At 35.0% G+C, this 12,437-nt stretch overlaps 1 protein-coding gene across 18 annotated transcripts in view; it reads left to right on the top strand.

The window, feature by feature from the left end:
* RP1 (RP1 axonemal microtubule associated) overlaps nucleotides 1–12,437 on the top strand; it is a 449,795-nt gene that overhangs the window by 178,155 nt on the left and 259,203 nt on the right. For 17 of the 18 annotated variants that reach the window (XM_070481271.1, XM_070481268.1, XM_070481256.1 and 14 more), the window contains one exon: nucleotides 9,937–10,100. The exons of the other annotated variant lie outside the window; for it this stretch is intronic. In XM_070481271.1, coding sequence (XP_070337372.1) covers nucleotides 9,937–10,100 — 164 coding nt within the window. The remainder of the gene's footprint in view (nucleotides 1–9,936; nucleotides 10,101–12,437) is intronic. 18 annotated transcript variants of the gene reach the window in all.

The following is a 12,437-nucleotide window of genomic DNA, read 5'->3' as shown; positions in this document are numbered from 1 at the left end:
AATAGTTGTTTAGTAGCATGTTGTTTAGTCTCCTCGTATTTGTGACTTCCAGCTTTCTTCTTGTAGTTGGTTTTTATTTTCATATTGTTGTGGTTGCAAAAGATGCTTAATATGATTTCAGCCTTCTTAAATTTATTGAGACTTATTTAGTGGCCTAACATATGATCTATCGGGGAGAATGTTCCATGTGAACTTCAAAGTAATGTGTTTTGCATTTTTTGGATGGAATGTTCAGTATATATCTATCTATTCAGTCCATCTGGTTTAATGAGTCATTTAAGGCCATTGTTCCCTTGTTGGTTTTTTTGTCTGGATGATCTATCCATTGATGTAAGTGGACTATTAAAGTCCTCCACGATTATTGTGTTATTGTCAATTTCTCCCTTTCGGTCTGTTAATATTTGCTTTATATATTTAGGTGCTCCTATGTTAGGTGCATAAATATTCATGAATGTTATATTCTCTTCTTGGATTGACCCCTTTTATCATTATGTTATAGCTTATAGCCTTCTTTGTCTTTTGTTATGGTCTTTGTTTTAAAGTCTGTTTTGTCTAATGTGAGTATTGCTACTCCAGCTTTCTGTTTGTTTTCATTTGCATGGAATGTCTTTTTCTATCCCTTCACTTTCAGTCTGGATGTGTCTATAGATCTGAAGCAAGTCTCTTGAAGGCAGCATATAGATGGGTCTTGTTTTTTTTTTTTAATCCTTTTATCCACCCTCAGTTTTTGATTGAAGCATTTAATCCACTTACATTTAAAGTAATTATTTATACATATGTACTTACTGCCATTTGTCAGTTTTCCATTTTCTTTTTTTTTCAATAGTTCTTTTCTGTTCCTTTCTTCTTTTGGTCTCGTCCCTTGTAGTTTAATGGTTTTCCTTAGTGTTATGTTTTGTTTCCTTTCTCATTATGGTTTTGTGTACCTGTTGTTGGTTTTTGGCTTGTGGTGACCATAAGATTTTTATATGTTGACTTTTATAGATGGGAATCTATTTTAAGGTGATAATTGCTTAAGATTGAATGCATTCTAAAAGAACTACACTTTTACTCCCCCTGCCACATTTTATATTTTTCCCCTTGTATTTTACATCTTGTTATTTTGTGTATCGCTTAACTACTTATTGTGATTATAGTTGATTTTTACTACTTTTGTCTTTTAACCTTCATACTAACTTAAGTGCCTGAACCACTGCCTTTACTAAATGTTTGCCTTTACCAGTGAGATTTTTCCTTTCATATATTCTCTTTTTTCTAGTTATGGCCTTTTCTTTTCCACTTCTTGTAAGGCTGGTTTAGTGGTGATGAACTCCTTTAGTTGTTGCTTGTCTGGAAAACTCTTTATCTCTCCTCCAATTCTGAATGATAACCTTGCTGGATAGAATATCCTGGTTATAAGTTTTCTTCCTTTCAGCACTTTAAATATATCATGCCATTCCCTTCTTAGCTTCAGAATTTCTCCTGAAAAATCAGCTGATAGTCTTATGGAGGTTCCCTAGTTTGTGACTTGTTGTTCTTCTCTTACTATCTTTAAGATTCTCTTGTTAGCTTTAACTTTGATCATTTTAATTATGATATATATTGGTGTGTATCTCTTTGGCTTTATCTTGTTTGGGACTCTGTGGTTTCTTGGCCTGGATGTCTGTTTCCTTCCCAATTTAGGGAAGTTTTAAGCCATTTTTTCTTCAAATAAATTTCCTCCCCCTTTCTCTTCTCCTTTTGGGAACCCTATAATGTGAATCAGTGTGCTTGATGTCCCAGAGTTCCCTTAAGTTATCTTCATTTTTTTAAACTGTTTTTTCTTTCTGCTGTTCTGATTGAGTGATTTCCACTACCCTGTCTTTCAGATCACGGATCCATTCTTCTGAATCATCTAATCTGCTGTTATTTTCTCTAGTCTGTTTCTCATTTAAGTTATTATATTCTTCTGCTGTGATTGGTTCTTTCTTATATTTTTTAATTCTTTGTACAAGTTCTCACTGTGTTACTCCATTCTACTCCATCAGTCAGTAAGCATTTTTATGACCATTACTTTGACCTTTTTACTTATCTTTGTTCCGCTAGGGTTTTTCTCTAGGGTCTTATCTTGTTCTTTCATTTGGAACATATTGCTTTGTCTCTTCATTTTGTTTGGCTTTCTGTGTTTCTTTCTATGAATTAGGTGAAACAGCTACCTCTCTGGCTCTTGAAGGAGTGGCCTTGTGTAGGAGTATTCCTCGTGTAAACTGTGTATGCTGGGTGGCTTTAACAGGACAGCTGGAGTAGGCATGAGCTGAGGAGTCCCCAGCCACTTGGTGCTTGGGGACACCTTGCTGGGGCAGCTGGAGCAAGGTGCCAGCAGGTTCTAGACTGCCCTGTGGCCGGGGCCTGATAGTGCCTTGGCAGGGGAACTGGAGATGGAGCAGGCCAGGGAGCCCTGGGCTGCTCTGTGCCTGGGGGAGTGCTGGGACAGTCTTAGCAGACTGGTGGCATCTGGACTGTACTCACACCAGTGCTATCAAGATGGAAGGGGAATGCAAAGAATGGTGCCTGCTGATGCTTCTGACCCTGGAGAGAATTTCCAGTAGTTCTCACCTGTTTGGCTGATGATCTAGGAATCATAAATGGATTTCTTCCCATATAGTCTAGGTGTCCTTTAAACCACTGTCTTTTCTTCTGTGCCCCAGGGTGGGGAAGCCTGTATGTAGGCCTCTCAGTGCTATCCCTCCCTGCAGCATGGGTTGCCATGTTGGATGTGGGGTTCTGTCAAATGGTGTCTTTGTCTCTCTTCCCTGTTTCTTTGTGGTCCCTTTGTACAGAAGCTGTTCAATCAACCTTCAGTTCTTCTTCAGGAAGAATTGCTCTAAATGTAAGTGTGGATTCAGTGTGTCATGAGAGGAGGTGGGTTCAGAGTTTTCCTACACTGCCATCTTTGACCCCCTCCTCCCCTAATGACTAATGACATTTGTCATTCTTATGTCTTTGTGGTACAGTGTGTTTTCAAGTCTTATTTTCTCTTCAGTATTTGTAGTTTGTAGCTCTAGGGTGGTAAGAGTTCTTTATATATTTTGGGCATAATGTATTCAGATGTATGTTTTACACATATTTTTACCTGTCTATAGCTCCACAGCCAATTAAGTCGCCTTGAGCTTTATATTCCTGAGTGAAAATAGAGACCATAGAAAGATGCAGAAGTCAAGTCAGCTTAGTGCTTAGAGGCAGCATGTGGAAGAGTGCTACAGAGAACCATATTCAATGACCCTGCCCAGTTACAGAGCAGTCTATCATTGTCTTAGAGCCTCAGATTGGCGTTTTGCTACTTCAGGAGGAAGAAAACAAAAAGGAAGGCTTCTCTGGCATGATTAGAGAAATAGTTCTCTTCCATTAGTTCTGTACCCCCTCTTCTCAGAAGTTTGTTTATTTATGGCTACTACTGATTTCACACAATCCATCTTCTTCAAATAGTAGTAGCTGAAATAAAACACTTTTTTCTTGTTGCCTTGCTTGGAATAAGATTTCCAATGATTTAATCTTAAGTATTTGCGACTTATATTTGGCTAACACCCATCAATGTAAATTTCCTTGTAGATGCCACTGTCATCCAGCGCCTATGTAACTGTCCTGGAGATTGATCCCCTTTCTTTCATGTTTATTTTTATTGCTGCATATATAAATTGCAGTCATTCAGGTGTGTAGACAGGGATAGATACTCTCTCTCTAATTTTGTACTTCAGGAATTTCATTTTCATTTATGTAAGCATTTTATCTTTTTTTTTAAATTTACAAAGTTTATAACAGTATTTATATGTATTTCTTAAGTGAACTATTAGCCTAATTCATTCTTTCTCAACTTTTTGTTTTATTATTTCCTTCTACTAATGAGAGAAATAAAATACTAAGGAATAATATTCTGTTTGCTAGGGTTGAGTTTAGGAGAGCCATGAAACCTTATAATATTTAAGCATTTTGCCCTCCAAGAACCAATTTTCCTCTTTTGGGAGTGATATTGCCCCTGTTGAGAATGCAGTTACATTGATAGAAAACAGGTAATTCTATAGCAGTTACATTGATAATAATAGCTTTCCTTTATTAAGTGACTCTAATGTACTAGACACTGTACTATGTGACTAATAAATGTTATCAGATATAGCTCTTATAAAAACCACATGAGGAGTATATAATTTCTATTTTCTGTTTGAAGAAACTACGACAAAGATGTTAGGTTGTTATCTTATCTAAAACCAAGTTTCAAAGTATAAATCTCAAGATACTTCTGTGTGACCTCAAAGATCTCCTATTATTCTCCACTCCTCACAATGATACTATTCAAATTAATTGAAAAGTGATGCCATTTTGTGGCCAAGATATACAATTTATTGTGGTGCTTCAAGTCCAAACATATTGACTTCTAGAAATGGTTCTTGTAGGTCATCAATGATTTTTTTGATCTGTGAGTAGCTTATAGTTTACTGGGAAGAACAGCTGGCAAGTGATTATAAGGAACTGTGAAAATATAGAAGTATAATTATAGAGGGGATTTTTTTATAACCATGATGTGAAAACTTTATTTTGTTCTAGAAGAATTCAGACACAAGTTTCCTATATTCTGGTACTCCTAAAGAGCTCTTCATCTATAATATGCAATTCATCATCTAAAATTATATCTATTTTTCCTTTTACATGTTTGCCTATTTAAAGAGGTAAAAGTAATGTAGCACATGGTAAAAGTCAAATAGTGTAGATAAATACAAAATGAAAAGTTAACCTTTCCCTAACTCTAACTTTTAAACTGTACTCATAAAGATATCTTCATTTTTCTCTCGAAATTTAAATGCATATGTCAGCACATATACATATATCTATGGATATCCTTTTTCTTAGCAAAATTGAGATAATGGTATCCAAATTGTGCTGTATTTTGCTTTAGTCATTCTTTTAAAATTGTTGTGTTATGTAGCATATCATTGTGGCTGTTTTGTAATTTCTCTGACTCATTCTGTATTAAAAGATATATAGTTGCATCCAAATATTCACTATTACAAGGAGTCTTGAAGAATGTCCTTAGTACACATAGTTTGGCATCTTTGTGAAGATATTTGTTCAGTGAATTATAAGAGTAAGACTGTTATCAAAGGAGACATGCATTGTAAATTTTCATAGATATTGCCAAATTGCCCTTCAAAAAAGATACAGGAAACTACACTGATGCCAATGTGTATGAGAAAGTCCATTCTCACAGCACTAGATATTCTAAAACTAAAGATTTTTGCCAATCTGATAGATGGAAAACAATGTCTTCTTTTGATTTGCTTTTCTTTGGTTTTAAGGAAGGTTGAGCATATTTTCTGTTTCTTTGATATTTGTGTTTTGTATTTTAATGAATTGCTTATTCATATCCTCGCCCATATTTCTATTGTGAAATCCATGTTTTGTTTTTTGATTATGTGAGCTGTTTGCAAATGGAAAACTTTAGTCTTTTTTCATTTGTGTGGCAATTTTTTATCAACTTTACCATTCCAGTTATGGCTTTTAGAAGTTTTTGTTTATTTAATGATTAAAACAATCAATTGTGTTGAGGGGTAATTTACATAAATAAAATGCACATATTTTACATCTACAATGCGATGAGTTTTGACAGTTGAGTTCACCACTTCAGTCAAGACATAGAATAATTCTGTCATCCCAAATAGTTTCTTCATGCTCTTTGCAGATAATTCCACCACCCCTGGCACTAGGAAAGAACTCATTTTCTTTTTGTTACTGTAAATAAGGTTGCCTTTCCTAGAAGTTTTTATGTGGAATCATACAATATATACTTTTTTGTGACTAGAATTTTAATCAGCATAAAGCTTGAGATTCATCCAAATTTTTGTATGTATCAGGTTATGCCTTTTAATTGCTAAATTGTATTTATTTATGTAACACAATTTGCTTATATTGTCACTTTTTGTATTAGTTTCCTAGGGTTTCTGTAACAAATTATCAGAGGCAAGATGGCTTGAAAAAAACAGGAATTTATTCTTTCATAGTTCTGGAGACGAGAAGTCCAAAATCCAGATGTTGGCAGTGTCATGCTCTCTTTGAAGGCTCTAAGGGAAGAGCCTTCCTTGCCTCTTCCTAGCTTCTGGTGGTTGCAGGCAGTCCTTGGCATTCTTTGGCTTGCAGCTAGATATTTCCAATCTCTGTGTACTAAGGGCATTCTTCCCTTGTCTCTGTCTCTGTGTCTCTTCTCCTTTTCTTATAAAGATACCACTCATAATTGACTAAGCCCACCCTACTCAAGTATGACTTCATCTAAACTAATTACATCTGCAACGACCCTGTTTCTAAATAAGATTTCATTCACAGGTACCAGGAGTAAGGACTTGAACATATTTTTTAGGGGACACATTTCACATTATAGTTCTTCTGGCCCTGGAAAATTCATGTCCTTTTCATATGCAAAATGCATTTACCACATTCCAGCATTCCCCAAAGTTTTAACTATTGCAGCATCAACTTTGTCTATAACATCATCTAAATGTAACCTTCTGAAATGTTCAAAATCTCATCTTTGATATCATTTGAATTAGGTATAGGCAAGCCACTTGTATAATCCATCCTTGGCCAAAATTCCTCTCCATTCACAGACCTGTGAAACTAGAAAACAAGTTATCTGCTTTTAAAATACAACGGTGGGGCAGGCATAGAATAGACATTCCCAACCCAAAAGGGAGAAATTAGAAGGAAAAAAGGGGGGTCACATGTCCCAAGCAAGGCTGAAGTCCAGCAGGGCAAATTTCGTTAGATTTCAAGGCCTGGGAATAATCCTCCATGGCTTACTGCTTTGTTCTCTGGGCCCTGCTAAGGCAGCGGCCTCATCCTTTTGGCCCTCCATGGTGGTGGCCCTGCCGTCTCAGCCCACCAGGGCCCTTGGCCCTTGGTGTCATTCTTCCTTCATTTCATCCCATCTCTGTCCCTTTCATCTGGAATAAATTTCTTGAATGCCTTGTTGGTATTCTGTGGATATCATGAGGACTCACATCATTAGACACAAGGGTTCTCTACAGATCCTTCCTGGATAACTCCATCTCTAATCCTGGCTTCTGCTGAGATGGTTGATTGGATGCATAAATCATATGCCTAATCTCTCTAGCAAACAGTATTTCTGCCATGCCCTTGGCTCTGTTTGCAGAACATCATATCTGGATAGGTTGAAAATTTTCCAAATCTTCAAGTGCTGCTTCCTTTTTCCTTAACATTCCTTTCTCAATTTATCTCTTTCCTCTTTCATTTTACCGTAAGCAGCAAGGAGAAACCAGGCCACACCTTTCACACTTTGATTGGAAGTCTCCTTGGCTAAATATGTAGGTTCCTTACTTACCAGTTCTATTTCCACCCCTGAATAATAGAGCACAATTCAGCCAGGTTCTCTGCCACTTTATAGAAGCATGGCCTTTGCTCTAGTTTCCGATAATGTGTTTCTCATTTCCATCATTTCCAATAGTGAGTTTCTATCATGAATGAGTATGTAATTTTGCCAAATGCTGTTTTTGTATTTTCTGAGGTGATCAGATACATGTTCTCCTGTTCTGTTAATATGATGCATTACATTTCCATATGTTAAAAAGCTTTGCATTCCTGGGATAAACCTGAAGACTGTGGTTGACTTGATTTCCTAATATTTGTTGAGAATATTTTCATTTACTTCATAAGGGTTAGTACTCTTTAGTTTTCTTATTATATCTTTGTCTGGTTTTGGTATTAGAGTAATACTCATCTCACACTATGAGTTGCAAACTATTCCGAAGGGTTTGTGTAGGATTCATATTATTTATTTCTTAAAGGTTTGATAGAAAATTCAACCTCTGGGCCTGCTTTCTTCATGAAATAAATTTAATTGTAAATTTATTACGATTTTTTAGAAGATAGAGGGCAATTCAAATTTTCTACTTATTTTGTATCTGTTATGGTAATTTGAGTCTTTCATCAAGCTATTTGTCCAATCCCTGCATCCTAGTTTTCTCCAGTCCATTTATTCACCCCTTCAACCCATTCTTTTTCAAATTGGGGCCTAACAGGATATGAACATTAAGAAGGTTTTTAGAATTTTATCTGTTCATCCTCTTTCTCCTGTAATGTTGCTGAGCAAGCTGGGGTAAGTACCCTACAAATTCCTGAAATCTTCTGTCTCACTCTTCTCTTGGCTTCAGCTTTACAAAGATTATGGCATAAGGTTTTGTACCTTCTTTTTTTAATTTCTACTGGGTTTTTTTTTGCCAGTTCTTTTTTTTAATTACATTTTTTTTGCTTATTTATTTTGTTAGTTTTCCTTTGACCTGTCATCACTTCACCAAAATCTTACATTAAACATTTTCTGATTTTTTTCATTTTTGGTGTGTTGGCCTTACTACCTCATATAGATTCCAAGCTAACAGAGGATAAAGACTTCATTTTATGTTTTTCATATACTCCTCCCCATGACACTGGATACCTAGTAATGACTCAATGACTTGTTGGCTATTGATTGATCGAAGTGTAAGTTATGAACTAAAGGATGAATCTTAGTTCATGATCGTTAGATTCTACTCCAGTTTTTACAACACTCCCTTCCAAGGTTAAGGTTTTAATGATTTAAAGAAGTGTAAACACCTATGGTAAACAGACATCATATTTCATTATTTTCATTTTTATTTCTATTCCTATACTTTTCATCTTAGTTGTTAGAAAATGCAATTTCTTTCTCTATTGATTTAGTCCGTGTACATTTAGCAAGTATTGATTCTCCCCTGAACTCTTTTGCTGCATTTCTAAGAGAGCAGAAGCTGAAGAGCTTTATTTCATTTTATTCAAACAAGCACTAAATATGATAATTATTCTACAGAAAACAGCTAGAATTTTCCCATCTCCATAGTTTGTGATTGCAATTTAACTGCTTCTGCCACTATTAAAGATAGCCTATCATCCTTCTACAATTTTTTAAAATGACGTTTTTCTTTGCTAACTGATTGTCTGCCAAGATGGTTTGGTAGCCTAACGTGGCTTTTTACCATGTGTTGGAAAAATAAAGTAGAATTTCCTGTTTTAAAGTAGATTTTTAAAAACATACGTTAATTTAACATGTATTTATTGTTCCATGTAAGTAAAATTTAAATCTGGAACTTGATTACTATTTGAATGATCAAGATGGGAAATACACTTATGTTGCCTAATTTCTCATTACTACAATTTTCTTATTGATCAACTCTTGGTGTTTACTCCAAACCTGGCAAAATTAGATTGAAATCCTAGGAAATAATATCATACCACTGTCAATATGCTATAATGTTTAGTTAATCTTAGTTTTATTCACAATTAACCACATATTTTCTACCACTGTTTTTATTTGTTGCTGAGTGATACAGAATTTACTTTGTGGAACTCAGTTAATTCATCTATTAATTAGGGATACCTAAAAGAGTAAGTGAAGAAATTGTACCAGATGACTTCTCAAATTCCTTCTAACTTATCTGATTCCAATTTTTATCCTTATATAAATTACTATGTAATTTTTTTATTTTGGAAAATATCTAAACTCAAAAAATCTTAAAAGATATAATTCTGAATGCACATATTACATGTCAAAACTAAGACTATTGGAGGTATTTTGTCAAAATGCTGAGCACTTAAGAGATGTTATATGGTGACTGTCTCAGAGTCCAGGCATGACCAACTGTGACAGGATAATGGTATCTCTCTAATGTTATTATTAAAGATCTTCTAGGAAATATTCTCATGGTTGTATTGTAGGAAATAGTAATTTTATTGAGTATTTTAAAAACTGAGTCTAAATCCTGTGTTATAGCACTTTTCTAGAGGGGATAGAGAAGAGTATGTTGTGTCTATGCTGAACTCTTGTAGCTTCGTGACGACCTGCTGTTCTGAGTCTTCCATTTTTATCAGCTGCTGTAATGCTGTGTATTGCTTGTGCTTCTATAGGTGGTAACTGGAAAGTTTCCATAATCACCAGTGACTTGCCAAATGCAGGGACCAGCTCACAGATTTATATTATACTATATGGACAACATAGAAGTTCAGCCCCCATATATCTTTATGGAACAGATGGAGCTCGATTTCAGGATGGCTGTGAAGACATCTTTACTGTAAGTGATAAAATGGAGTAAAACCTGTTAATATAAGTTAATGTAAGTTAATATAAGTTAAAATAAGCTACTAGACACTTTGAAATTAATGCAGTCTATCGAATTGGGTGCTTCCTGTTGTAACACCATGTGTCCTGCAGAAGAACAATCAAAAGTAATTGATTGCAGTTTTTGTTCAAGCAGATTAAACACAAGTAAAACTGCAATATGGTAAGAGATAACAGCCAGAGAGAAATACTAGATGGCCAAGATTGATGGTTTCTATTCTTGTGGCTGTCAGGAGCAAGGACTTATGCCTTTCTGGGTGAGGCTCTAACAGATAAGTCTTAAAGTCAAGGTCAAAAAGGGAAAAATAAAATTATCAAATAATGGAGGACAAAGAAGTTGTCATCAAATTATTAGGTCATGGCTAGACACATTGAGATCAAGATCTAGGGAGAAAAAGAGGTAGCAAGGAAGAAGTAGGGGAGACCAGTGTCATGTTGTTACAGTCAGAAAGATTAGCAATCAAAGGCAAGACTTGAAATGAGTTTAAGCACCTTCACTTATAGGTGTCTTATAATGTCTGTTGAATGAATGACTGAATGCATAGATTGTTTTGAACTGGGTAGCAACAGAGAATAAAATCAGAATCAGAAAATGAGGGTCCTTAAATATCTTAAATCTTTGCAGGATATCCACTTCCGTGTGATCCTGGGTGTTTAGTTTACTACAACCTGGGCACTCAGCACACATATGTTACAGGGAAGGCTGAGCCATTTGGAATCAAGCTAATAGTTTAATTTGATCCATCCTTTCCATACTTTCTATATGAGTCAGTATTTAAAGAAACTCTTTCTTGTATTGATGGTCACTACAAATAAAAGTAAAAAATGAAGACTTTTTTATTATTTTGCAAATGTAAGAAATAGTTTTAGAAGTGACTACACCAAAAGAGTCTAAGCTGTTTTTATTATTGTTGTTTTACTATTTTATTGTTTCAAGTTTACTTTTAAATCAAATTATACCTTCACACGTGTATAGGATTAAATCATTCTGAATTCTGCAGTAAGAAAGGAGCACCCTTTACCTCCTCATTTCCATTTCCTTCTCCCTCAGGAAACCATTTTCATAGTTTGATGCTCCTTTTTTTCTGAGCACTGTGGCCTACCTTTCAGCTCTTTCAGTTGTCTTGCTCTCTCTTCCTTGAACCCTGAGGTTGCCACATTTCTATCTTGTTTGTAGAGGTGATGGCTTCATTAAGTTTAGTAGTTTAATGCCTATTTTGATTGTAGTTTTCATTCATTCTGATCAATTGTTTTCTTGTAAGGGTTCTTAGGTAAATTTTCGCTTTCCCCTCTTTCCTTTTTCCTTATAGTTTTTTCATATAGATCTTTTCTTTTCCTTTTTATTGTGGTAAAATCCACAAAATTAAACTTACCAGTTTAACCATTTTAAAGTGTACAATTCTCTGGCATGTAGAATATTCACAGTATTGTTCAACTGTTAACCACTATCTAATTCCTGAATATTTTAGTCACTCCAAAAGGAAACGTCATTATGCAGTCACTCCCCATTCCTTTTCTCCCAACTCCTAGCCAAGTCTAATCTGCTTTCTGTCTTTAACGATTTGCCAATTCTGGGTATTTCATATAAATGGAATCATATAAAATGTGGCCTTTTGTGTATGACTTCTTTCACTTAGCATAATGTTTTCAAGGTTCATCCATGTTATAGAAGGTATCAGTACATCATTCCTTTTTATGGCTGAATAATATTTCATTGTATGGAAATACCACACTTTGTTTATCCATTCATCTGTTGATGAAAATTTGAGTTGTCTCTACCCTTTGGCTGTTGTGAATAGTGTTTGTATGAACATTTGTGTACAAGTGGGTTTTTTCTTTTTAACACCTGTTTTCATTTCTTTTGAGTATGTACCCAGAAGTGGAATTTCAGGGTCATGTGGTAATTCTGTCTTTAACTTTTTGAGGAACCACCAAACTGTTTCCACAGTGGCTATCCATTTTACATTTCCACCAGCAATGTGTGAGGGTTCCAGTTTCTCCACATCCTCACCAACATCTGTTATTGTCAATTTAAAAAAAAAATTCTAGTCTAACCTCGTGAATGTGAGATGGGGTTTCATTGTTATTTTGATTTACATTTCCCTAATGATTAATGATATTGAGTATCTTTTCATGTGCTTGTTGGCCATTTGTATATCTTCTTTGAAGAAATATCAATTCAAATCCTTGTCCTATATTTTAATTGGGTTGTTTTTCCTTTTGTTGTTGAGTTGTAAGAGTTCTTTATATATTGTGAATATTAGACTCATCAGAAATATGATTTGCAAAT

This window comes from Equus asinus, chromosome 12 (assembly GCF_041296235.1).
Source record: "Equus asinus isolate D_3611 breed Donkey chromosome 12, EquAss-T2T_v2, whole genome shotgun sequence".
In the NCBI taxonomy this organism is placed as follows: domain Eukaryota; kingdom Metazoa; phylum Chordata; class Mammalia; order Perissodactyla; family Equidae; genus Equus; species Equus asinus.
Note: the sequence above shows the minus strand (reverse complement) of the source record. Positions and strands in the feature narration are given on the sequence as shown.